General features: G+C 39.9%; 1 protein-coding gene across 3 annotated transcripts in view; it reads right to left on the reverse strand.

Annotated features, from left to right (window-relative positions):
• Positions 1 to 1592: 1592 nt before the first annotated feature.
• The window catches only part of CDCA2 (cell division cycle associated 2), a 43007-nt gene continuing 17221 nt past the window's right edge, over positions 1593 to 27378 (reverse strand). For 2 of the 3 annotated variants that reach the window (XM_020911753.2, XM_070459646.1), the window contains 11 exons: positions 26996 to 27198; positions 25001 to 25088; positions 23702 to 23910; positions 22798 to 22882; positions 21929 to 22146; positions 16998 to 17076; positions 15792 to 15880; positions 14793 to 14930; positions 5590 to 5764; positions 3626 to 3745; positions 1593 to 2955 (listed from right to left, as the gene is read on the reverse strand). In XM_020911753.2, the coding sequence (XP_020767412.2) occupies positions 1742 to 2955; positions 3626 to 3745; positions 5590 to 5764; positions 14793 to 14930; positions 15792 to 15880; positions 16998 to 17076; positions 21929 to 22146; positions 22798 to 22882; positions 23702 to 23910; positions 25001 to 25088; positions 26996 to 27198 (2618 nt within the window). In that variant the 3' untranslated portion in view covers positions 1593 to 1741. The remainder of the gene's footprint in view (positions 2956 to 3625; positions 3746 to 5589; positions 5765 to 14792; positions 14931 to 15791; positions 15881 to 16997; positions 17077 to 21928; positions 22147 to 22797; positions 22883 to 23701; positions 23911 to 25000; positions 25089 to 26995; positions 27199 to 27378) is intronic. The other variant, XM_020911755.2, reaches the window with a different exon arrangement.

Genomic DNA, 27378 nt, shown 5'->3' on the forward strand with positions numbered 1-27378 from the left:
GGAAATAAAACAAAGCATGTCAAATTCTAAAAATCCAAGTACAACTGAGATCATATAAAGTAAAAAAGGTAGAAAATAACAGTAATTTTAGCTTCTATGTTGAATAAACAACAAAAAATTTTTAAAACCCTCTAATATTGTATGTTTTTGAAAGTTTTTTTCCCCTTTTCTTTTTAAATGACCCAAACCAAAAAGTTTTGTTCTTTTTTTTTCCTTTTGGTTTTTTCCAGTGGTAGAGATTTGTCAACAAAACCAAAGTATAAATGGGGTGGGGGGTGGGGAAAAGAAGTCCATAAATAATTTACCTGTAAAGATAAAAGAATTTCTGAAACAATCCACCCTTTAGCAGGAGAAATTGGGGATCACTTCGAGTGTTAATGTAAAATACATTAGTCTTTAGCAGCAGGAGTCCCAGACCTATTGGTGCCAAGGAGGTAACAAATAGTCTCTATCTGAGGAGGGGGAAATGGGCGCCCAGCAGGAGCTTTCTTCCCTGTTGTGTTATTTATAGAGAGCCCTATTTGTTAACATGTTTCTGTGATCACTGGGAGAGGGAGAGCTTAATGATTTAAAGGATTTCAAAAACAATTGTTTAATGATACAATGATTTATGCACATTCACAAATTCCAGATATATAGCAATTTAGATTTTCAAACTGCTGTCGCCAAGTGACAGCATGTATCGCTGAAACTTAGCTGGAAAAAACAAGTGCTAGTACTTGGTATTGTGAAATAGAAAGTTAGCAAGGCTGGAAAATGCCATAGTAAGAAAGAAATCAGCAGCCTACCACTCGGTTTCTAGTAAACCAATTTTCTAGGGGCCTTCAAGTGAGTTTCTTTCTGGATTTTTTTTTTTTAATGGAGAACCATAAATTAAATCCTATATTACCTGTGACTAATTTGAATAACATGGGAGATGAGTCCTCCACTAGACTGCTTATATTTTCACCAAAAACCAAGCTCCCATTTCCTACCTGACAAAGCACACAAGAGTCTTGTTTGAAGGTTAAAATGCTTTCACATTAGTTATTTCTAAATTATAGATTCATTTCATAGTGACAGATTTGCAATATTCTTATTGAAAGAGTTTTTCAAAATCCCATGATTAAGATTTGCTTTTAATCTAACTGCTAAAAGTTTTATTTGAGATGAAGTAAATGATTAAAGCTTCTCTTAACTTTAACCCAAAACAAGTTTTATCATTTCCATCTTTCCTAGTTGTTTTGGGGGGCAATACTTCAAGACAAAATATACCCCACCTCAGGTCGCTTTAAGTTTTCAACCTTATATAACCTTCAACTTTCAGAAAGTTACAGTCATTGTATTGTTAAAAAAAATCAAACCAAAACAAACTCTTCTCATCCAGATAAGACAAGTCAGTTCTAAAAGACGCTTTTTCACAACAGAAACTCTAAAGCTTCAGTGGTAAATATGTGCCACTACGAAATAAAACTCAAGAGATAAGTTGTTAGGTCTGAAAGCAATCCCTTTTAGCAGAATACCAACAAAACATTTCTCCTTTGAGGAGAGGACATATTTAATACAATGCTTTAGGTTTGACGGATGAAGAAACTCACTTATTTCTCCTTAAATGTAGGTTCAACTCAAATGATTTTATTTGAAACTTTTAAAACATTGAGGTTGAACAAAACGGGAACTGGATGAAAGAATCTTTCAGGCATGAACGGTGGGTCACCTTCTTTCTTGCCAAATTGTTCTGCTGGCAGTGTCAGTGACTGCTTTAGTTCTCTGATGGGTCTGATTCTCTCAAAGACCCTTGGAGCGTGCTCTCTCCCTTCTGGCTGAGAAAGGATCTTCTTTTGTAGCCTCTTGCCTGGGTGGTGCTTTTAGGACTGACAAGTGCAGAGGCGTAGACGCTTCTCCTCCTCCCCTTCCCCGGCAAACGGGCGGCAGGGGCAGCGGTCAAAGCCTCACCATTCTCACCTGATGTGGAGGGCGGCGTGCCAGGATCCTGCCTGGAGGACCCAGGCTCGAAGCCTCTGAAGTCAAGAGCACCTACTGTCCTCCTCTTGGTTCTCCGGGAAGCGCAGGAGGCGGGAGGCGGTGGAGGTGAAACCCACACGAGCCCTCCCGCGCTTTCCAAACCTTTCTGCAGCCTCAAGCTGCGTCTTACTTTGGTCTGGCTCTTTGTCCTCTGAAGGCTTTGCTCAATGCAATCAGATAAATCTTCACACAGCTGGGAATTTTCTAAACTAACTTCAACCGAGCTGCTCATGCTGTAGGAAGGTTGGAGGCTGTTGGTTTTCTCCGAATGTAAACCCAGCCCATCAGAACCACCCACAGAGCGTCCTCTGTATTTTCTTTCTCTGTCACTCACACCACTGCAGCTTGCTGTGGAGTTTGGTCCCAAATCCTCACCTTGACTTTTCCTTACTCTTCTCCGGTCAGTTAAGACCTCTTCTGAACAATCACATTGTTTTTGTGAATCGGGTGTGAGATGCTCAGTCTGTAGTTTGTCTTCTGGAATGACTGAGAAGCCACTCTGTTTTCCACATTTGATGCTCATATCTTCTGAGATGTTAAAGATTTGAAAGAGGTTTTCCACATTTTGACCAGCAGCAGAAAGTTCCTGGGACTGCAGGGGAAAATCGGGTTTTGGATCACCCGATAGGACGGGGGTTACAGTCACCAAAGTACAGGCAATACGGCTGTTTTCACACGCAGTCCCGGGTTTTAGTTCGTTTTCACTTTCCAACGTAATTGCTTTTGGGATATTTTCATTTTCATCCATTTCTATAGCATTTATATTTGCATCTTGCTCAAAAGTAGCATTACTAAAAGATGAGGAACTTTTCATGTCAGAGCTGCAGGACTCAGATGCATCGTCTTTATTAAAGCCTTGAATCACCTGCCAATCTTCTGGGTCCTGAGACAAAAGATTTTCTGTCTTCGGAAGCATCACTTCTTCAAATTTACCATTTGAGTTGAAATCATCTAAGGGCATGTAATAAGGTTAAACTGAATTAAAAAGCAACAATGGAAACAAACTTTCACAAATCAAAACAGGTGCCAAATTGTATCAGTCTGCGTTTCAAGCTTTCAAAAAGTCACAAGACCTACCAATACAACCCTATGCTGGCCCCCCACCCCCATCTGTCAGCAGTCTGTCTTGCTCAGTTCTTCCTCAACCTACAGGTTAAGAAAATATGTACTTAATGCATGAATTAATAAAGCACACAACCCAAGACCAGGGAAATGAGAACCGTATCTGAAAGGGCTTCCTCTATTCTAATGTGCTCCCCATACTACAAGGTCAGTTAGCGTGAGGCAGACACAGTTTCCATTTCCCGAAAAATGAATTACTGAAAACGGGCAACACTGTGCTTTGGAAACTTTGCTATCCATGTTCCCCCTTGAAATAGAAGAGAAAAAATATGGAATTCTGGGGGCATTTGAGGACTTCATTAAAAGGGTCCTTCTGGAGACACTCAGGGCTTATGTCCTGTGTTAAAAAATTAACATGAACTGCACCACACCCTGAAATACACCCCTGCTGGTCTCCATTCTCTAGAACTCTCTCCCAATGGCATGTCCACCTCTGACTATAATTTACCCTCCAAGGAGACATGTCATCTGGGGCCCGCCGCGTGTTTCTGGCACCCACCTGGCGTTACATCACAGGTGAAAAACACATCATCAGGGTTTTCAGGTCGCAGAATACAGCCTAAGTGAAGGCTTTGTGGGCTCTCAATCTCTGCACCATGAGAAGTCATCTCTCTGGTTACTGCAGATAATGACGTTTTTAATTGGTCAGTCAAATGTGTATAAAAAATGTTTCAAACAAAATTGAAACTGAAAGATAAAAACATAACCTGAGCCTCAAACCTACAAAACAATTGGTCAGTTTGAAAAGGTATTTATACATCCCTGATTTAGGTGCTTACAATCATGTCATGGAAAGCTAGAGATAACCTAGGACAGAAGCCCCTTGGTGCCAACCAACCCATATGTCAACTGGGCTCTTTAAACAACTTTAAAACATTGATATTTGTGCATTTTTCATGAGATTAACATACTAGAAAAGGAAGGCAGGGGAGAAGGATGGAGGGAAGAAGAGAGACAGAGGGATGGAGAGATGGCTTTAGACCCTCAGAGCAGATGAAACCTACAGATTAAAAAACGCTTCAGGTATTTTTGAAAAGAAATTCTCTAATAGGATGCATGATGGAAGATATGCACTAACAGTCACTGTTCAAATGCCTTTAGAACAACCCCTACGAGGAACTGGGGATATAATGAAAATAGGTCTTAGTTTCCAGTCTCATGGGAAGGAAAACTTGCAGGGGAAGGTGGTGGACAGATCATTATAAACCAGGTGGTAAAGGTATAATGTGAACAAAGAGTTTTCCTGGGAATGCAGCCAGCCTGGCTAAGTCCTACAGGCTAAGCAGCACTGGGCTCAGTTGCTAAGTTGTGTCCGACTCTTTGTGGCCCTGTGGACTGTAGCCCGCCAGGCTCCTCTGGCCATGGAATTATCCAGGCAAGAATACTGGAGTGGGCTGCCATTTCCTCCTTCAGGGGATCTTCCCGACTCAGGGATTGAACCCATATCTCCTGTGTCTCCATCCCGTTGTCCCCTGCATTAGGAGGCGGATTCTTTACCCCTAGTGCTACCTGGGAAGCAGACACCAAGAGTCCATAAAGACATGTACCATATTCACCCCTGAATCTATGATAGATCCTTTACAGTATGTTGCAAATGGAATGGAGGCTATAGAAATTTGATGATTGACAAAGGAAGCTATTTTAAAACTGGTTCCATACAAAATTCATGCACCAAATGAACTCATTTTCAATTTTCAGGATGATTAGTCGATTTAAACTCAAGCATTAACCAACCAGATGTAACCCCAATCCAATTTTTATCTAATCAGGGTATCAACAGACTTAATCTTCCTTTTCAACAAAATTTTCCAAGTAATCAAGTTCGATTTATAAATGCTGTTTCCAGAAGATGTTTAGCAGTTCCAACTCTACTGAAGATTTTTCAGGGCAAGTTTTTTTTTTTTTTGGTTTTAATTTTTATTTTTAATTCATAGAAGATACACCTATTACTGAGCCATCACCTTGTTGACTTTCAGCAATGGAATATACCACCAAACAGAATTCATTTTGCTTTACCAAAATGCTTTAAAAAGCAAAGACAGGGCAAAAGGAAATTCTTTCCCCTAAAATTATATGCAATATACTGTGTCTGAGTTTTTCTGGGGAGAGGGGGTATCCAGCAGCGTCTGAAAAGGGTCTAGGTGATCTGAAAGTTAAAGAACTACTGCTTTTTAAAAACAAAAACAAAAACATGCTTTTTTGGCCACACCTTGTAGCATGTGGGATCTTAGTTCCCCGACCAGGGATCAAACTCATACCCCCTGCATTGGAAGTTTGGAGTCTTAGCCACTGAACCTCCAGGGAAGTTGCCCATTGCTTCTTAAAATTCTTGTGGGAAAAGGAGGGAAAGCTGCTATTTTAAATTTATGTATTCTTGACACAATGAAGAGAAAAGGGGAAGAAAAGAGAGTGAAATGGCAACAAAGAGGGAGAAGAGATACAATGTGACAAAGAACATGCTACCTGGGTACACCCTCCGAACGAGGCTCCCAAGCAAGGGCGTCTCAGAGACCTCGGGCAGCTCAGGGATAGGGCTCAAGAGCGGCTTCTTAGAGGCGACGGCTCTTTCTCCATATAAAGACTTCTGGGCACCACTTCTTTTTCCCTTTCCTTTCTTCTTTCTGCGACTTTTTAAAGCCTGAGAAAATGTATTAGAACACCGTCACTGAGAAAGATGGAGCACCATGTACTCTTCTGACCCTCAAATTAAATTTTTACAGAAACACTTAAGACTAGTTATTCCATTTAAAACTTGAGAAACTTGAGTCAGGGTGACAGGGCTAGGTAGTTTACAGGTGTCAACTAAAATAAAAAGCTGAACTCAATTTATGAATTGTAGGGTCACGGTCTGTATTTCCACAAAGCATGTGCTGAAATAAGTTCTGGATAAGTGAAAAACAGGTGAGGTGCTGTAGTACTGGACAGACTGAAGATGAGGAATTATAACTAGGACGGGGTTAGGATGACTCAGGATTAACCCAGAATGAGTTCTCTATTGGAAAACTATGGGACACTGTTTTCTGTTCCGAGATGTGGATGAAGAAACAACAGGTGTGTACATACAATTTGAAGATAATGCAAAGCTGCTTCAAACAAGAGATGATCTAATCAAGATTAAAATGGCTGGTCAAAGTAAGATGGAATTCAATAGGCATAAGCAGAAGACGAGGGGAAAAGATTTGGTAATAACTGATGGAAAACATGTGGGTTTCTATAAAAACTAAAACTGCTTTAATACTATCTGGAATGCAGTGTTCAATTCTGACTGCCTATCAGTAACTGAGCACCAATGCTCTATTTTTAAAAAAGTTGCATATGGATGTTCCAGCAATGCCACTTCTAGGTACACAGCTCATAAAAATATAAAAACAATAAATAAATAAGTTTCGCATGGAGAAGACTTGAGGGGAACTCAAATACTGTATTGAAATAATACAGTATTATTAGATAGGTTGTTACGAGCAAAAGAATGAAATATATTCAGTGTGATAATACTGGAAAGAACCAGATTTTAGGTCAACATAAGGAACACATTGCTAACAGTTAGAGCTTCTGGAAAATGGCATCCATTCAAATATTTATGGAGAAACTGCTTTGTGCAGGTAATAATTTGCTAGGTATGAGATGTAAAAACAAGTCTTTAGGGAACTCTTGGTTTAATGGCAAGTAATTGTAATACATACAGACCAGGAAAGACTACATAGACTGAGAGGATGGAGACCTGGCCTATAGGAGGTTTTCAAGACAGGGTCCACAGGAAGTGGAATGTCTAAGCCAAACTTTAAACAAGTGAGAATTGTTTCGGTTGATGATGGGAGTGCAAAGAAGGGCTTTTCAAGCGAATGCAGAGGGAGCAGATCCAAGCGGGACAGCACAGAGCACGAGCTGTTCGTGGTCCACTGGCCCACAAAGACGTGGCAAAAGAGGCCAATGAGGCCAGTGAGGTCCTGCGATGCAATAAATACACCCCCAAAGCAATGAGGGCTCGCCACATGGTGATTTAGAGAGTGGAAACATCTGAGTCTGCATTTAAGAGAGCATTTGGGTGACAGCACAGAAACGAATGGCGTGTAAGAGTGGAAGACATTTAAGAGTACAGAAATGGCACAGAACTTTAAGTTCCTTGAGATTTCTATAGATATCCTGTAAAAACAAAGCAAGAAAAAAACATTCCATGAAAAAATAATTTTAGAACTGTAAAAGATAAATGGTCCTCTTGGTGATTTATAGTATACACTGAACACTAAATTCTCTGAGAAGTACTCAGTATAAATAACCTCTATATACATTAGAAAAATGCTGGGTTAAATATTTTTCCATGAAACTTTTTTTTTTTTTTTTAAGGGAACATCTGTTGATTTCCAAGGAACAGTTGGGAAAATAATAGTTTGGTCAATGAAAATGGAAACCAAGAGAAAAATCTTTACTTGGGCTCCATAGCTAAGTTGCAAGAGAGATATATTTGGCTTTGTGCCAGCTGCCTTCATTTCAAAGCCTGACTCTGACACTTCACTCACTGCTTTGTAATCTTAGGCAAGATACCTTACCTCTCTATAACTTAGTCTTCTCATCTGCAAAATGGGAACCACAAAAGCACACACCACAGAAAGCTGTGCTGAGCATCATATTGATATATGTGAAATGGTTTAAAGTATGGCTTGATTCACAGGAAAGGCTATGTGTTAATTATTCTTTTTCTTCTTACTACTTTGAATACTGATAGGGGAGGAAGTATTCTTAACATTAAATTATGCTCTTAGTGTTATTACTGTGTGACCTCGGCCCTACTACATTGGTTAGTATACTATGATCAATGTCATCAGGACAGTTTCTGATTCGTGACTCAAGTAAGTCCCCTTTTAACAGGATTCTGGAAATCTTTGTTTATATAAACCGTCTCCAACATCTGCAACAGTGCCTGGAACTTAGTGGCTTTTCAAGAAACATAAATGAACTAATGAATGAATGAGAAAGGAGAAGTACAGTTAAACATAAAATTTGCCAAACATGAGGAAAGACTAGTATTGTTTTTTCACAGTCATGGACCAAGAGAAGGACACCACCCAAAAAGAAAAAAATAAAGATGCACTAACACAACACTGTAAAACTACTATACTCCAATAAAAATTAATTAAAAAAAAAAAGAAAGCCTGTGGTCTATCATGAAAACATATCTAGCAATGCTTATCTTACCCACAAGAAGGTTTTGTCTATAAAGGTTAGAATTTTATCAATACATGAATTTACTCCAATACAAAAAGCCTTCCTTAGACTAACAAACAAGGGATGTGAGTGCATGCGTACTCAGCTGTGTCCGACTCTTTGAGACCCTATGGGCTGTAGCCCTCCAGGCTCCTCTGTCCATGGGATTTTCCAGGCAATAATACTGGAGTGGGTTGCCGTTTCCTACTCCAGAGGATCTTCCCAACCCAAGGATCAAACCTGCATCTCCTATATGTCTTGTAATGGCAAGCAGATTATTAACCACTGAGCCACCTGGGAAGCTAGCAATTGGAATCCTCAGGAAGCCATGTGATCTAGAAATGATGAGACTAGTTTAGGAGTTGGAGACAGAGGACAACTGAAGATATTATGCTGGATGGGATCCTATTTACTCCCCAATCACCATTATTTCTTCTCACACAGGGAACGAGGTCATGCAACAGAAGTAAATGCTTACTTCTTGTATTATTTGCACAATTAAATTAAACTGTTTTTAGAGTAACTTTAAAATTATTTAAAAATAATTCAGGTACATAGCAACACATCAAACTGAACAGGAAAGCTTCCAGTGAAAAGCAAACATTTTTCTGTCCCTGCCATTTACTTATTTATTGGCTCATTTTAAGTTCCTTTGCTGGCTCCAACTCTCTAAATAAGGGGTTCAGATTGCTGTATTTTTAACATTTAATAACGTAAAGTTTCAAACACTCAAAAAGAAGAGAGAATAGGACCTTGAATCCCATGTTCCCAACAGCTAACTCCCCTAATTACTAACAGAAATCATGATTCATTTATAATCCCCTTTGCTCAGATTATTTTAAGGCAAATCCCAGACATGACATTATCTCATCTGAAAATCCTATAATATCTCTAAGAGATAAGGGCTTCTTTTTTTCCCCCCACCCCACACACAAACAAACAAAAAAAAGAAACATTCTATTACCTGGCATGTATCTTATTGCTCATTTTTTTCCCTCTAGTACAATGAACTTGTATTTATTTTTCCCAGCTTTGAGATGTAATAGACGTATAACATTATGTAGGTTTAAGGAATACACATAAGTATATATATTGTGAAATGATTACTTTTTTCTAAAATGACAAATACTAGTCAGCAATAAATGGAACTACTGATATACACAGACCTGGACAAATCTGCGGAGAATGATGCTGAGTGAAAAAGCCAGTCCCAAAAGGTTATCTAAAGTGTGATTCCATCAACATAATGACAAAATGAAAGGAATGGAGGACAGAGTGGTCCTTAACCCTCCAGGACTGGCTGCTGGGGGTTAAGGTGGGGGAGGCAATCGGAAGAGGATAGAGCTACAGGCCAGAAGAGATCTCTGCAGCAATGGAAATGTCCTGCATCTTGACTATATTTTATCTTACTGCTGTGATACTGTACAACTGTTTTGCAAAATGTCACCATGGAGGGAACTGGGCAAAGGGTAGCTGAGATCTTTCTAGTTTTTCTGAGAGCAGCATGCATCTTGAAAATGATCTCAAAATAAAAACTTAAGTGCAAAAAAACCCAGAGATAGCAGTTTTCCCTAATATTTCCTCCGAGTTCCACTTTCTCCAAGTGGCCCTTAATTGTCTTTTTACAACTGTTCAAATCAGGATTGAACAAGGTCTCCACATGTTATCTGGTTGAAATTTCCTTTGCTCTATGGCTTATACCCCTGCCATTTATGTGGTGAATGTCCTTGAGGCATATTATCCTGTAGTGGCCACCAAGCTCTGGATTTGGGTGACTGTACTCAAGTATGTCTTTGTAGTCGTCTATCTCCTGATACTTCCTATCACCTAGATATTAGATCCAGGCTTAACTAGATGCAGCTTTGATCTTTTTAGGAAAAAGCATCTCACGGAAGGTTGTAAATGCCCGCATTGCACCAGCAGGCCCACATTCTCTCCCTGTGTGCGCTACAAGTGATCAGTGGTCTCAGGTGCCATGACCTCTGGCTCCCCCATTAGCTTCTTCCTAACATTCAACAGCTTTCATGAACACATCTTTTTGATTAGTGACAACTATCCCAAAGAGCTTTCCCTTATAAACTATTTGTTTACCTGACTGTGTTAATTGCTCAGTCATGTCTGACTCTTTGCGACCCCATGGACTATAGCCCTCCAGGCACCTCTGCCCATGGGATTCTCTAGGCAAGAATACTGGAGTGGGTTGCCATTCCCTTCTCCAGGGGATCTTCCAGATGCAGGGATCAAACCTAGGTCTCCTGTACCGCAGGCAGATTCTTTACCATCTGAGCCACCAGTGAAGCCAGCAAAGGTAAAATAAAAGGGTCCAATACTAAAGTAACTGAATGCTAAAATATTAGAAATCATACAAATGATAGTTCACTATCACAAAGGCCTAGTGGGGAGATGGAGAAAGTATTTCCAGTTAAGTGACTGAAACAATTTGTGTATTTTCTTCTTAAAAGTCTTTATTTGTCCTGACACATAGCTTAAATTTTATCTTCTAGCTTTCCAAAATGAAAAAACCCGAAAATAAGAATTGATGTCCTAGACAGCTTCTAAGGTGACCTTTAAATTTTGTGGTTAGTTTTTCATTATGGGAAATTAAGTGTTTTTTCCTATTTGATGTTTCTGTTTCAAACCATTGCAATCAATATCTCTGATGGTCACATTGTCCTACCTTTGGTCAGCAGAGGACCCTTTGAAATGATTGTGTGTTTTAACATGGCCCCAGGAGTTTCTCAGGCATCCTTGCATGCACACTGCTCCAGATCTGGGCTCATTTTCTGCATTTGCTGCTGTAAATCTGGAAGTGGTCATTTCACTAAGGTAATATCGATCCCTTTCAGTTGAGATGGTAGATATGGCAATCTAGGTCTTAGGAGGCTCAGTGCTTCTACAATTTATCAACAGAAAGAGCTAGAGAATTGTTTTAAATGGTAAAAGCATGTGTTCATGATATTTTTAATGCAAATTTAGTCTAACAAGGTTTTGAATTTGATTTTAAAGTTTATCTTATTTCCAGTGAAGAGTCTGGATTCCTATTGTTGTTCAGTCACTCAGTCGTGTCTGACTCTTTGTGTCCCCATGAACTGCAGCACGCCAGGCCTCCCTGTCCTTCACCATCTCCTTGAGTCTGCTCAGACTCATGTCCATTGAGTCAGTGATGCCATCCAATCATCTCATCCTCTGTTGTCCCCTTCTCTTCCTGCCTTCAATCTTTCCCAGCATCAGGGTCTCTTCCAATGAGTTAGCTCTTATTTCAGGTGGTCAAAGTATTGGAGCTTCAGCATCAGTCCTTCCAATGAGTATTCAGGACCGATTTCCTTTAGGATTGTTTGGTTTCATCTCCTTGCAGTCCAAGGGACTCTAAAGAGTCTTCTCCAACATCACAGTTCAAAAGCATCAATTCTTTGGCGCTCAGCCTTCTTTATGGTCCAACTCTCATATCCATATATGACTACTGGAAAAACCATAGCTTTGATTAGACGGACCTTTATTGGTAAAGTAATGTCTCTGCTTTTTAATATGTTGTCTAGGTTTGTCATAGCTTTTCTTCCAAGGAACAACCCTCTTAATTTCATGGCTGCAGTAACCATCTGCAGTGATTTTGGAGCCCAAGAAAATAAAGTCTGTCACTGTTTCTATTGTTTCCCCATCTATTTGCTCTGGATTCTTAATGACAGTTTAAAAAAAAAGACACGCATACACAAATCCCTTCTTATTTGCTTCATTGTAAATTCTTCTATCAGTGTGTGTTACTGTTTAAGTTTTTCTGCAGTTATTTTTGTTCCTGGGGCAGTAGAGGAAGAGATGGTTAGACAGCATCACCTGACTCAATGGACACGAATGTGAACAAACTCTGGGAGATAGTGAAGAACAGGGAAGCCTGGCAAGCTGCAGTCCATGGGGTCGCAGAGTCGGATATACTTGGCAACTAAACAACAAAATCAAGGTACATCCCATTTGGAGTTTTCACACTTCTGATCCTGAAAAAAATTTATGAGGTTAAGCCACTGACTTGATATACAATTACATCAATTTGTTTCATTTTGTTTACAACTTTTAAAAATTGAACTATAATTGCTTCATAATCATGCAGAACATGTACAGTTAAAAGTAAAAAACACATTTAAGGAAATCTAGCCTTTTCCTTTCTGTTCCCTCCTCTGCCTCTTCTCCCTACAGGTAAACCAGGTTTTACTAGTTTCTGATCTATTCTGTTTTGTCGCTGTTGTTCATCATATACACACACACATTTTTTTTTTTTTAATGTTCCCTAACTTTCTTAGATAAAAGGCATGGTTTTTGCCTTTTATGGTTTGCCATATTAGCTGCCATAACAAAATACTGCAGACTGGGTGGCCTGTTGTTGTTTAGTCACTAAGTTGTGTCTGACTCTTTGCGACCCCATGGAATGTAGCCCACCAGGCTCTCCTAACTCCTGCATTGGCAGGTGGATTCTTAACCAATGAGCCACCCAGGAAGGTAAAAAATACACTTTTCCTTACACCCTACAGTTGGTTGAGATCACACTTTAATATTAAAGTTCCCTTTCTATTGTTTTTAAAAATTTTATTTTTGGCTGTGCTGGGTCTTTGTTGCTGCACATGGGTTTTCTCTAGTTGCAGTGAGTGGAGGCTACTCTCTGGTTGCAATGAGTGGGCTTCTAACTGTGGTGGCTTCTCCTGTTACGGAGCATGGGTCTTGAGTCCTTGAGCTTCAGTAGTTGTGGTGCATGGGCTTAGCTGCCCCCAGACATGTGGGATCTTCCTGGATCAGGGATGGAACCTGTGTCCCCCGCCTGACAGGCGAATTCTTAACCACTGGACCATGAGGGAATTCCATAAAGTTTGCTTTCTATTTGCTCCAAAACTCCTACATACAGACTTTTCTTTGGGATGGTACAGAATGACCTGTTTTTCTTATATGGCACAACTTTCATTTGCTCAATCACAGGCCTTTTTCTTCTTCCCTTCAGAGACACCCCCCAACTCCCGCCCCCAGAGTACTCTTCTCTTGTTCAGATTTGGGTTGATTGCTCTTCCAGGCTGATTGAACAGCTATGATCTGAGATTTCCGTTCTCTGGAATTATTATTAGATCCACTGTGTCCTGAATTCTCAAGCTTACTTCCTCATTTTGCTAAAGTATCTCCTCCAGTAACATTAAAAAACTAAACTTCCAGAGTCTAAATGGATGAGTTTAGTTATGGAAATGTTGGTTTTTGTGGTGTTGGCAGGGTAGTTTAAGGAAAGATGCCTAGTAGGTAGCTGAACCTATATTTACAGACAGGAAACATATGAGCGTTGTCAACTGAAACCATGCACATGAAACCACCCAGGAAATAAGCTGTTTCAAAGGTCAGAGAGTAAAACAGAACTCTGGGTAACATAAGCATTTAGGAATGGGTGGAAGGACACAAATCTTTAATAGAGACCAGAGAGGAGAGATCTCAGTTTTGTCAAATGCGGCGGGGCCAGTCAGTAGGAACAAGATCTCAAAAGATGCACTGGATTTTAGTCACTAAGTAACAACTCAGTAACCTAAATACTGGAAAAATAATGGAAAAAGTATTAACATAATAATATCTGACACAGTGACTTTGCAGTGGCCCGTGAGGCTCTCTAGCAGCAACGTCGGATGGGAGAGGGGACAATGGTGGCATTAGCCCAGGAAGGAAGCAGAATGAAAGGGATGAAGACCCGAAATTACAGACAAGTGTGTTGAAAACAGCTTACGCAGCTCAGGATGAATGAGGAAACACAGGAAATGAAATCATAGGAATTCTGAAAGCCTAAGAGTAAACGTAACACTAGAGGAGGTATGGGTAAGATGGTTTGAGAACGCTGGATGGAGAGGAGGCTGGGGGTGGAGAGGGAGGCACACAAAGGTCTTGGGTACCAACCAGCTGTGGATGTGACAGGGGAGGGTCCAGTCACTGAAGTGTGGAGCACCAGGATCTGGGTTAGTGCTAGATCCACCTTCCACCAAGAAAGTGATGTCATGCGCCGGCACAGGCCTCCAGGAGTGGAGGAAGACAGAGCTAGTTTCTGAATTCTTCCTTCAATGTGGAAGGTCATCCATCAAACCACTGGCAGCAGCCAAGTCAAACAAGTGACAGATGGCACCCTCATCCCTGAGAAATTCCCTCAGAGGATTCCATAAGAGGGTGAAGTGAGACTAGACCAGATTCAAAGGTAAGAATCAATTCCACATTTGAGTTGGTGATTCCCAGCACTGGGTGTACACAACCCAACCCAATGAAGACAATGCAAAAATGGCTTTTGGGTAATGCACAATTGAGTATATAATCTCCTACGGCCCCTTCTATTCTATGATAACTTGATTTTTAATACTCTTGGTCCAATGTTGACTAGAAAAAAATCTGTTTCCGTGTTTTCCTAACCAAACCACAAACAAATGTACTATGTCTACTCTTCATTACATCTTTAAAGACACACTCACCCGACTCTTTTGAGGAAGGACTCTGTCTGCACGCTTGCTTTCTTGAGACTTCCTCCGATTAGTTTTCTTTTCTTTACAAGGCTGAGGTTCTGCATTGAGTAAGTTGCAAACACTCTCTTCTGAAAAACTGATCAACTTCTAGAAAGATAATTGAAAGCAGAGCTACCGTAAAACACATGCAGTTACATTTCCATTTCACATGTCTTTTCCCTCCCCTGTGGATTCTAGCATTTTACATCCCATTTCTGCAGAAGTTACAAGTTAATACAGCATTTTTATTATTATTATTATTAACTATTATTCTGCATTATTTATTCTGTATTAACATGCAGAAGTTAATACAACACGGAAAATCAACTGGACTTCAATAAAATTTTAAAAAATAAAAAAGAATCATTGTCTCAGGCACCTACTGAACACCTGTAATTTAGTATTGGGTTATGAGGGGGAAAAATCATGAACTGTTATTAGATTATCTAAGTTTGACTTCTGTGTTTATCATCCAACAATATGAGCAAAAAATAGTATGCTATATGTTTATGCACTATGGTGCTATAGACAAAAATCCAAGTTCGACTGATTTAATAAAATCACAGAAGACATGCATTCAATGGGAGCTATGCTCACACTGAAAACAGTGGAATGCAGTTTAGGAAAAGTTACGCCACTTTCTGACTGTTAATTACATGCTACTCTTCTCCGCTTTGCACTTTAATGCAATTTATAATAAAACCACGGAGATCCCAAAGAAGCTTTCTAAACAGATGACCTTCCACATGAACACACACTCTGAAATCATCTTGTTTTAATGTATTTTTCTTCTAACAGAATTGAGATCACATCAGGAAAACAGCATCACCCTGGGTTACATGGTAGGTAGGATAAAGTATTAGCTCTTAAAACATCGATTAAACCAAGATTTAACCAATAAGTCATTTGATCATGAAAACAGGGGAAAAAAAGCTATTGCAAGATTTAGAAACAAACATAAGCACTTACCCTTCTTCTGTTAGAGGTCCGCGTTGCTCTACCGACTCTGAAGGAGGCTATGTTCTCCTGGTCACTTGAAGAGGCAGAGGTATCAGTGCCTGATGAGCAAGATACAGCAAAATTAGGGAAGCTCACAAAAACTTTTAGATCCGCTGTCTTTTGGAAACACTGGATACTCTTGAATACTAATTTTGCTTTTAGTATCCTATAGTAACTAAGTCGTGATGCGACCCCACGGACTGTAGCCTGCCAGGCTCCTCTGTCCATGGGATTTTCCCAGGCTAGAATGCAGGAGTGGGTAGGCATTTCCTTCTCCCCAGATCTTCCTGACCCAGGGATTGAACCTGCATCTCCTGCATTGCAGGCAGATTCTTTACCACTAAAGCACTGGGGAAGCCCATATCTGAACATAAATATTAACTACCATGAGAAATAAAGTTTGAGATTAAAAAAAATTTTTAAATGCTAAAGTACTTTCACAAAGTTCAAAAAATTGAAATGTAATCACTGCTGATGGTATAAAGAGAACACAGTGAAGCATGTCAAAGAGCATAAGCTCTGGAAGATGACAGACTATGCTTCCAACTTAGTTCTATTAGTAATTTCACATTCCACATATTGGATTCTGTGCTAATGAGCTCAGTTTGTGTCCGAGAGCCAACAAGATATGTTGGTGACCCATTAAAGGATATCCACTAGGGGAGAGACATGAATAACTGTTCCCACCCTACCCGCTCTGCCCATGATATTTGCCGGCCAAGCCCTGGTTTGTGCGTCTTCTCAAAAAAGCAGAGAGAGATCTTCGTTGCCTTGTCATGATCATAAAAAAAGCCAGAGACCTTGGAAGATACGTGTGCACAAAATGCCATGTTGATGAACAATTTTGTGTATTTACAAATGATGCTTACAATCCTTATCCTTTCAACTGTGCAACCTGATAAGGAGTTCACTTTGAATCCTTAAGAGTGGAGAGAGCAACTCCTCTGCTTGCAGTGACTTGAAAAAATGGGGCTACCCACTGAAGGAAGTTAAATGCGGGTGATTATAAAGCATGCGACTTGGAATGGAATGAGATAAGAGATTTCTTATATGCTTTTCTATTTGGGTTTTTAAAAAAGTCAACTATGATCATAGTAAAAATAAAAAGTTAAAACTAAGGAGATCTTCATATATACATACATTTAATGATATTTATGATTATTTACAAGTTACTACCTGAAAGAGTCTCAGCAATTGAAGACATATTAAGAGAACTCAAAACGGCAAGCGAAACCTGAAGAGGCTCTATGTTTTCCTAAACAAACAAAAGGGTAGAAATTAGATATCTTTAAATTCAGTGGACATATAAAAAAATGTGCCCCAAAGAAAATAAGATATATCTTTGTAGAACAAACTAATAAGCATAAAGATAGGAAATCAATAAGGGATTAACTAAATTTTAAAAAAAGCAAAATAAGATACTAAATATAATTGTTTTATAATATTTACAATCATCCTAAAGGAAACCACATTTACTAACCATAATCCACCACAATAATAATAAAACTTTAAGTGAAGGGTAGGCATTGATGATTCACCAATAAATTACTTTTTGGATCATTTGAAGTCCCATATCCTAACCCCGGTAAAGTAAGAAAATCTATTAACAAATACAACCTAACATTATAGTATTTTTCAGGCAAGCTTCAAGGTAAATATAAATGCAGATGTCAAATCTTTTCTTTTATACAGCCAGTATAATGGTAGCTGTTAATCTTTCATAGATAAAATCTGTCAGGTTAAATAAATTCCTTTATCACCTGTGTGCTTAGAATTTTTATCAGAAATCAATGCTGGATTTTGTCAAATGCTTTTTCTCCACCTACTGAGAAGACTGTATCATTTTTCTATTTTATTCTGTTAATATGGTGAATTCCATAGACTGTTTTTTGAATATTAAACGGACTTTGCCTTTTGGGGGTAAAATCTTATTTACTCATAATTTATTCCCTTTTACATATTTTAATATGTTTATGAGGATACTGGACTGCAGTTTTCTTTTCTTATAATATCTGATTATGGTATCAGGTTAAAGCTGACAGTGATCAATTGGGAAGCATGTCCAACTCAATTGGAAATCAGCCCTGAATATTCATTGGAACGACTGATGCTGAAGCTCTGAAACTTTGGTCACCCAATGCAAAGAACAGACTCATTGGAATAGACCCTGATGCTGGGAAAGACTGAAGGCAGGAGGAGAAGGGGCCAACAGAGGATGAGATGGTTGGATGGTATCACCGACTCGATGGACATGAGTTTGAGCAAACTCCAGGAGATGGTGAAGGACAGGGAGGCCTGGCGTGCTGCAGTCCACGGGGTCGCAAAGAGTCAGACGTGACTGAGCGACTGAACTGACTGACTGAGGCAGAATTAGTATTGCGCCTTCCTTAAATGATAGAATTCTTTAGTAAAGTCATTTGGACATGCAATTTTCTTTGTGGGAAGGTTTTACCTACAGTTTAATTTCTCTAGATGATATAGAGCTAATGACACCACTTATTTCTTCTTGAGTGAAATTAACACTTTGTATCTTTTAAGGAATGTAGCTTAAGTTCTTGAATTTACTGGCGTAACATCAAGTTGTTCATAATATTCTTTTATTATGCTTTTAATTTATCTATTATTAGGAAATTGGTTATGTCACCTCCCTTATTCCTTGTATGGGTAACGAGTATCCTGTTTTTCCTTAACAGTCAGATTAGAAGTTTACCATTATTTTCTGTAACACAATCTTTTGATTTCAATGATTTTTTCCTCTATTGTTTTTCGGTTCTCTATTTCATCGATTTTCTGCACTTTTAAATTTATTTTTGGCTGTGCTGGGTCTTTGTTGCTGCTCACCCAGTTATAGTGAGCGGGGCTTACTCTTCGTTGCGGTGCACAGGCTTCTCACTGCAGCGGCCTCCCCTGCTGCAAAGTGCAAGCTCCAGGGAGCTCAGGCCTCAGTAGCTGCATCTCCCGGGCTCTAGTGAGCAGGCTCAACAGCTGTGGCACATGGGCCCAGCTGCTCTGCGGCATGTGGGATTTTCCTGGACCAGGGATCGAACCTGTGTCTCCTGCATTGGCAGGTAGATTCTTTACCACCAAGCCAGGGAAGCCCTACACTTATTTTTATTACTTTCTTTCTTTCGTCTTAGTTTGATTTTCTTTTTGTAGTTTCTTAAAGTGGAGCCTGAGATCATTAATTTCAGACCTCTCATTTTCAAATATAGCCTTTAATTTTTAAAAATTTCCCTAGGCATGGCTTTAGGTGTAGCCCATGTATTTTTGTCATTTTACTGTGGTTTATCTTTTAACTTATTCCACTTTGTTTATAGCCTAGGAACTTCTCCCTACCTTGATGCCACACTAATTTGGCTGCATATAAACAAAAACTTGTTCTTACTCTTGCTTTGAACAACTGTCCTTATGAAGACTAATTAAAAAGGAGTCTGTTATATCTGCCCAAATATTTAGCATTTTCAGGGCTCTTCATTCCTGTGTAGATGCAGATTTTCATGCAGAACTATTTTTCTTTTGATTAAAGGGCTTCCTTTTTAATACTTCTTCTAAGGCTAACCTGTTACGGTAATAGGATTATTTCAACTTTCCTGTGTCTGAAAAAGCCTCTATTTCACTTTTTGTTTTGAAAGATGGTCTCACTGGATAGAGAATTCTCACTGGACAGGTATTTTGTATTTATTCTTTTTTTGCTCTAAGTACTTAAATGCACCTTTAAAAGACCCTGCTGTACTGTCTTTTGGTTCCCATAGTTCCAGCAAGAAGTCTGCTGCTGCCTCTTCTGTTTTGTCTTATGTCAGGTGTCTTTTTCTCTCTGGCTCCTTTTAGGCCATTTATTGTTGATTTTAAGCTTTCTGTATGTTACGCTTCTTGTGCTGGGAATCTGATGAACTTTAGTATCAATGGGCTTCTAATTCTAAAGAATTTGAACATTTTTCAGCCATTGCTTTTCAAGTATGTTTTTTCTGTTCCTTTCACTATCTCTTCGCCTTTGGGAACCTTAATTACAAGCATATTATACCACCTGAAGTTGTCCCAGATCATGAATTGTCTGCTTATTCCTGTTTAGTCTTTTTCTCTGTGTTACTGAGAATAATTTCTATTGCTACATCTTCAAATTCACTAATCTTTTCTCTTGCAGTCTCTAATATGCTATTAATCTCACCCAATACATTTTTTATTCCTGGAGATTTTAACATATAAAGTTTAATTTAGGGTCTTTATCTTTTGTGTTCTTAAGCTCAATCTTTTCTCACAGTCTTGTACACACAGGAAATACAGTTAAAATAACTCTTTGATTGTCTCTCCACAAATGTTACGGTAGGTATCATGTCTGGGTCTGTTCTCACTGATTGATTTGTCTCCTCATTATGGACACTGTTCCCTACACAACTATTAACTTTTACTTGAATGCCAGACATTTGGAATTTAACGCTATTTGGTGCTAGCTAGTTTTGTTTTGGTGGGAAGGATCCAACCATTTTATTGAGGGCCTTCAGCGGAGGGGTGAAGGGCCGGGTGGACAATTACATCTGATGCCTGTAACCTGGCCTGGATCACCACAGCTTCACAGTTGCTAAAAGTCCTTCTTACATTCTTGGGTTTCACTACGCAATGCAGCTACATGAATACAAGTTAGCTGTTAGTCTAATTCTGCTCCACTTAATGAGTCTCTGACACCCTCTGAATTATAAGGTTTTGCTACGAGGGTTGGTGGGGACACAATTCCTGGCTTATGTGAATGCATGCTAAGTCACTTTAGCTGTGTCCAACTCACTGCGACCCTATGGCTGTAGCCCACCAGGCTCCTCTGTCCATGGAATTCTCTGGGCAGGAATATGGGAGTGGGTTGCCATGCCCTCCCCGCACGGGGGTCTTCCCGACAAAGGGACTGAACCCAAGTCTCTGACATCCCTTGCACTAGCAGGTGCGTTCTTTACACAAACACCACCTGGGGAGCCCTGCGTGAGCTCTGTGTGCAGTTCCTCCCTGGTCTGGGGCAGTTTTCTCACAAGGGTGTGAGGACCAGCAGTGACTCCAGCGAGACCCTCAGCAGATCTCCAGAGTTCTCTCTGTGCAAGTCTCCTCTCTGGTATTTTACCAGAGAACTCCAGCCTCCTTCACCTTCCCAGGCCCTAACTCCATCCTCTCAACTCAGGGAGACGTCCAGGCTCCGTCGAGGCAACTCCTCCCTGTGCCGCAGCCTGGAAATCCAGCCCAGGCAGCAAGATGCGGCTCTCTTGAGGTTCACCTCCCTTGTTACCCAGGGATTACTGTCTGTGCGTCCAATAGACAGTGTCTGTGAACCACTGTTCCTTATCTTTTTCTCTGGCTTTTAAGTTCTTTTCCATGGGAATATAAATTAGGTCCCTCTTACTCCATGGTGGCCAAAAGCAGAATATTCTTATTTCAAGGTATAATAGTGGGAGAGAATGAATGACAGTCCCAATGTAAAATGGGTAGTAAAATGAATATGTAATTCTCAAGAGAAGAAATTAAAATGGCCTACAAACATGTGAAAATGTTCAAACCTAACAACATTTTCAAGTCATCTTTTTCTCCTATTAAGCTATTTTAAAAAAAGTACAGTTAATACTCAGGCTTTACAAAGATATAATAAAATAGGATTACTTATAGTACTGTGAGTTCAAACAAGTACATACTTTCTGAATGCTAATTTAGAACTATGTATCAAAAAATTCAAAAATTGTGCATATCCCTGAATCCAGTTAGCCTACCTGTAGAAATTTAGAAGAGCAATTTATAATATATTGATTCTAAGACTGTTGCTCTTTCACATCTTAATACCTTTGAGATCTGAGCACATGGTATGTGTGTTTAACTTTCAGCATTTTTTCTCAAAGAACGGCACATCTTACAATCAATAGCAGTAAGGTTCCCGGAAATATGCTATGTTCAAGGAGTCATGGAAGTGATTGCTTTTAACAGGAGAAAACTGGTAGTAATCTAGCTAGAAAATGCATTAACTTATATCATAACCCATCATTCATTTTGTTTCATGATTTCAAAGCACAGTTACTGCTCATGCAAATAGGTGAGGTATGAAGAAATCATAAACAAGTCTGCTTCACACTTTCCATACTTACAAGATTCTCTCCCTCGTCATCAAAATCTGGTTGAGGTGGCCGCTCAGGAACTGGAGACTGTTCAAGCAGCAGGGGACTGAGGCTACTTAAATCCTTTCTACGGACAGGTGTTTGTCCTTTCCGCAGCGGAGTGTTAGCTGGCAAAGATTCATCAAACACTTCAGGGCTTAGGTCCTCTCCGAAAGTAACTCTCTTTCTCTTCTTTGTACCGGGCAAGACTGTGAAGGTCAAGGTGAAAATTACTCAGTCATGTCCAACTCTTTGCCACCCCATGGACTATACAGCCGACGGAATTCTCCAGGCCAGAATCCTGGAGTGGGTAGCCTTTCCCTTCTCCCGGAGATCTTTCCAACCCAGGAAATTGAACCCAGGTCTCCCGCATTGGAAAGGCTAGTACTTTACAATTTTCTTGACCTTCTGTAGAATCTTAACATGACTGGCATATCTACTAAAAGGCATATCCTAAAATCTTAACATGACTGGATTGGCTATTCATATAATACAAAATATAGTTAGTAGAGAGAAAAAAAGTTTAAAATTGAAGAGATACACGATATTTCCAATTTAAAATGTGGTAATCAATTTCAAGTAAATTTTGCATGCTGATTTTAGATGACAAGACTGGAATATCATTTCCTCTATAAATTTTACCATTATACAAAAATGGATAAATGAAGTGGATAGAACCAATTCTGAGAAGACTCTCTACAGAGATTCCATCCTCCACCCCTCAAATATTCTTCACTCCCAGGTAATTTCAGAAGCATCAGGCATCGGCAGGTCATTGACAATATCACAGATTATCTCAGATGTACTTAATAACAAGAAAATTATATCCACATGCTTCAAAATAAACCTGAATTTCTTACCTGCTGTCTGTTCTTTGCAACAGTTTGCAAGACTGGAGGTTAAGCTTGGACAAGCCCCATCATTATAGAGGTTGTCATGGTGTTCCTAAACAAAATAAACAACCATGAATAATTTTACATATATAAATACACACACAGAGTCATTAAGAATGGCAACTTGGAATTCCTTTTCTGCCAAGGATAGATACTATACAGTACTGCAGATTACCTTTACTTTCATAATTGATCTAACTTAAAATACCATGATATTAGCCACAAAGAAAAACTGGGTTTCTTAGTTATTACTCTAGTAAGTAGTTTTAAGCCAAAATGAAAAAACAGGAATCTATAATGTGGGCTAAATCCATTTCCTCCTTTTGGATCTGGCCTGGCAAATGAAGTTAAGGAAAAATATGAGTGGCCAGAATTACAGTGTACTCTGGACAGTGTCAACTGAGGTATACTGTATAAATGATCTGAAGTATAAGACTTTCCCCAAAATAAGAAAAAAAACAAGTATGTAAATAGCACAATACGGTGTTTTGGCTTTTGGTTTTCTTTTTTTTAAATGTGCACTATTTTTATTTTATTTGGACCATTTTGAAGGTTTTTATTGAATTTGTTACAATATTGCTTTTGTTATGTTTTGTGGGTTTTTTTTTGGCCACGAGGCATGTGGAATCATCAACATACTATATTCCACACTGAGTGTAAATGAAAAAATAGAAAGTAAAAAAGAAAAGTGCCCAGTGCTACTACAAGTGAGAAAGAGGAGGCAAAAAAAAAAATTAGGGCGAGACATTTTCCGTTAGGAAAATGATATAACATTTCCGTTAGGAGTATGACATAACATTTCAGAGGTACTTCTGGGAACCAAAAGCAATCTTTATTTGATTTGCTCTAGGAGGTGTAGCTCTCTACTGACCTGCAGGCTTTCTACACACAGCTTCACAGCGGGTTTCTTCAGGACAGAACGTAGGACAAACGTCTCGGAGGATGGAGGGTCCTTCTGGCACAGTGGGGTAACCAGGGACCTGACTTCGGGAGCTGTGGCTGCGCTCACTTCTGTACATTTATCAACCGAAATGGCATCACTGGATCCTCTCCCTTCTACGGAGGCAGCATCCTGGATTCCTTCAACACAGAGTTGTAACCATGAGGGTGGCAGACGTCTGAGTCAGTCCATTCTACACCAAAGGTACTGCGTATTTGCCAAGGGAGTAACATGCTTCTCAGAAATTCAACCCCAAGACATCCTGCTTAGAGTGTAACATCTGGGATTTCATTTGGAAATACAAAGAAAAAAGAGACAGAGAGAGAGAAGTGGCACTGGTCACAGCTTTTAGTTCAAATCGAGCTACTGAGAGTAAAGGTAAGAAGCGGTGTCAGCTCCATGGAAAGTTAAACAGGAATCCTTGGCTCAGCTATTAACTGTTAACTTGCCTCCACTCATGATGCCTATGACGGCCATCCTGAAACTAACCTGAGCTAGACAACGAATCTTGATCAATCTTTAGTGCTGCAATCAGAAGCATTTCTAGGATGCCAGTCTGGTAGGAGGGAGAGGACAAGATGCTGAGGAGAAAGATTATTATTAAATAAAACAATTCACACACTGCGTTGTTTAGCTGCTAAGTCGTGTCTGACTCTTTGCAACCCCGTGGACTGTAGCCTACCAGGCTCCTCTGTCTATGGGATATCCCAGGCAAGCATACTGGAGTGGGTTGCCATTTCCTCCTCCAGGGATCTTCTTGACCCAGGTACTGAACCCGTGTTTCCTGCAGTGGCAGGCGGATTCTTCACCACTGAGTCACCAGAGAAGCCCTCCTATGCCGTTAAACAAGGCAAGGCTCCCCCTGCAAATCCTCTGAAGACCACTGCCTGATGACTGACATGGAACACATATATTCTGGGTGCTTAAGAGATACAATGATAAACACAACAGTCAAAGCCTCCATGGCCTGGGGACAAAGAGACAACATAAAATATAGTAACCGGGAGGCGCAGAGGAAGGAGGCGGCTGTGCCTCTAAAAGGGCAGTATGTCACCTCTCACACAACAAGAGCCCTAAAACATTTCTACTAAACCATGAGCTCCTAAAATGCAAGGAATGGTTTCAGTGCATCTAAATGTTCGCATACAAGTAAACCAACCATAAATGTCTACTGAGCAAACATTTCATGGGAGAATCAGCACAGGCACCAAGGAAGAACGAAAAACTTACCACTTGAAGCCTCTGTAACTTCTGAAAGTAGAGGAGACTCAGTCATTAAACATCCAGACTGTAGATTTAAACCAGATGCAGAAAATTTCTTGGGGGGAAACAAACAGTAAAGAAGTATTAAATTTTATTATTTATAGGATTACTATTTTTATAAAGATTTGAGTTAGCATTACAGATTATCTGGAAATCTGATGTTAAATCAATCAATGCATCACTTCATTATCTAATTAATTTTTATGGAAGTATGTAGGAATAGAACTAAAAATGAAGTATTCATTTTCACTGAATCCCAAACATCCAATCCGACGATGCTCAATTCCCTAGGAAGCGTTCATAAGGCACAGTTTTTGCTGCCTTATTGTTTGAAGTCTAGAAAACTATGTTAACTACTTTCCTTAAAGAGGAAATTTTCAAAATAATGAAAAACAAAATTACTAATCAAACAACAGAAGATATCAATAGTTAGAAAGGGAAAACCATTAATGGTCAGGGTAGAAAACATACTCCTATTAATGTGGAAACCATTTCTAAATCATGATGTGTGTCCAAAAATTAATCAAAATTCTGATAAAAGAATTACCCTCAGATTATTGCATATCAACTAGAATAGGGCAGAGAGAGCAGAGATTATAAGCGACTCTGAGATACACATGAAACTCATGGGTCCGGATGGTTGACCATAAAGGGCAGCAAATCTACCGAGCCAGTCTAGACAGGATCAACAGGACATGTGCTGGATCTACATGACAGAGAAGGTGCCAGGAAAAAAGCTTCCACTCTACCAGCATAAGGTGTCTTCTCTCGCTAAAGAAACAGGAACCTACTGGTTCAAGGCAAAACCAAGGGTCGGGAGAGAACTGGCTCCCTGTTTACACTTGCGTGAAGGTCGAGGATCCTCGGGTTGGTGGCGCTAGTGGTAAAGAATCTGCCTGCCAATGCAGGAGACGTAAGAGATGCAGGTCTGATCTCTGGGTTGGCAAGACCCCCAAGAGGAGGGCATGGCAACCCACTCCAGTATTCTTGCCTGGAGAATCCCATAGACAGAGGAGCCTCGTGGGCTATGGTCCATAGGGTCACACAGAGTCAGACGTGACTAAAGCAACTAAGTACGCACACACGCAAGGATCTGCCACAGTTTTACTGAACTCATGTTGATTCTCATCTTTTGATGATGTTGACAGCCTCTAGGTAGTTATAAGCAACAATAAAAAAACCCCCTATGGCTACTTGAAAGAATGGGGAGAGCAAGGGAAAAATTGCAAAATGACACCTTGCTTTCCAGCCAGTGTTAAACCAGTGAGGGGCTGCAAGGCAGACATGCCAGACCCCAGACCTTGGGGGTACAGCCCAACTGTAACTGCCACCTCATTCACCAGGTCTGTGTAAATAAGATGCTCATATGTCTACTGCCCACAGCAGACAAAATGCTGTTCAAGGGCAGGACTGGGACTTTCTCACCATGGTACCATTGGTATCTAGAATAATACATCACAAATAGATCACAGGGCTTCATCTTTGCGTAGTGTTTTTCATATCAAAAGTAACATATTGATCAAGGCAGTCTCTCATAGTCAGTAAGCCAACCAACCACAAAAAAATTTAACAAGCAGGAAATCCCTCATACACACACAATTTAAAAGCCAGCTCAAATATAGTAATGGCACGCTGTTCTTGTTTAGTCGCTGAGCCATGTCTGACTCTTCTACAACCCTATGGACTGTAGTCCCACCAGGTTCCTCTGTCCACTGGATTTCCCAGGCAAGAATACTGGAGTGGGTTGTCATTTCCTCCTCCAGGGGACCTTCCCAACCCAGGGACTGAGCCTGTATCTCCTACATTGCAGGTGGGTTCCTTTACCACTGACCCACCCGGGACGCCCAAAACACTGCAATGCAACATACATAAGTGCTAACATTGCAAAGGGCATGGATAGTCCTCAAACTGGCTAGCTAGAAAACCCAAAACTTCACTTCCTGTTCCCAGTAAGGGGATTACCTGGGAGAGATCAGCAAAGGTTTCAACAGCACACTCCATGTCTGTGATGGGACAAGCAGCAACATTGACATTGGGTGTCTGGAGACTAACCGCATCAGTTACATTTATGTCAGAGCTGCTTGGAGAGGATATTCTCCGACGTTTGGATGGTGACTGTGCAGAGAACTCAGACAGCTGACATTCACCAAGACTTTCCTTTTTGGCTAGGTACACAAAACAAAAGAAAAACAAAACACAGGTTCAAATATTTTCTTTTACAATATCATTTGAAAATTGCACCCATCATCATAATTTCATGATGTAAGTTAATGCGTGAACATAAATCCTTTAACAATGAAAAGGAAAATCCAGTAGTACATTTTTATTCAAAAAAGGAAATCTAA

This window comes from Odocoileus virginianus, chromosome 31, assembly GCF_023699985.2.
Source record: "Odocoileus virginianus isolate 20LAN1187 ecotype Illinois chromosome 31, Ovbor_1.2, whole genome shotgun sequence".
Lineage (NCBI taxonomy): Eukaryota > Metazoa > Chordata > Mammalia > Artiodactyla > Cervidae > Odocoileus > Odocoileus virginianus.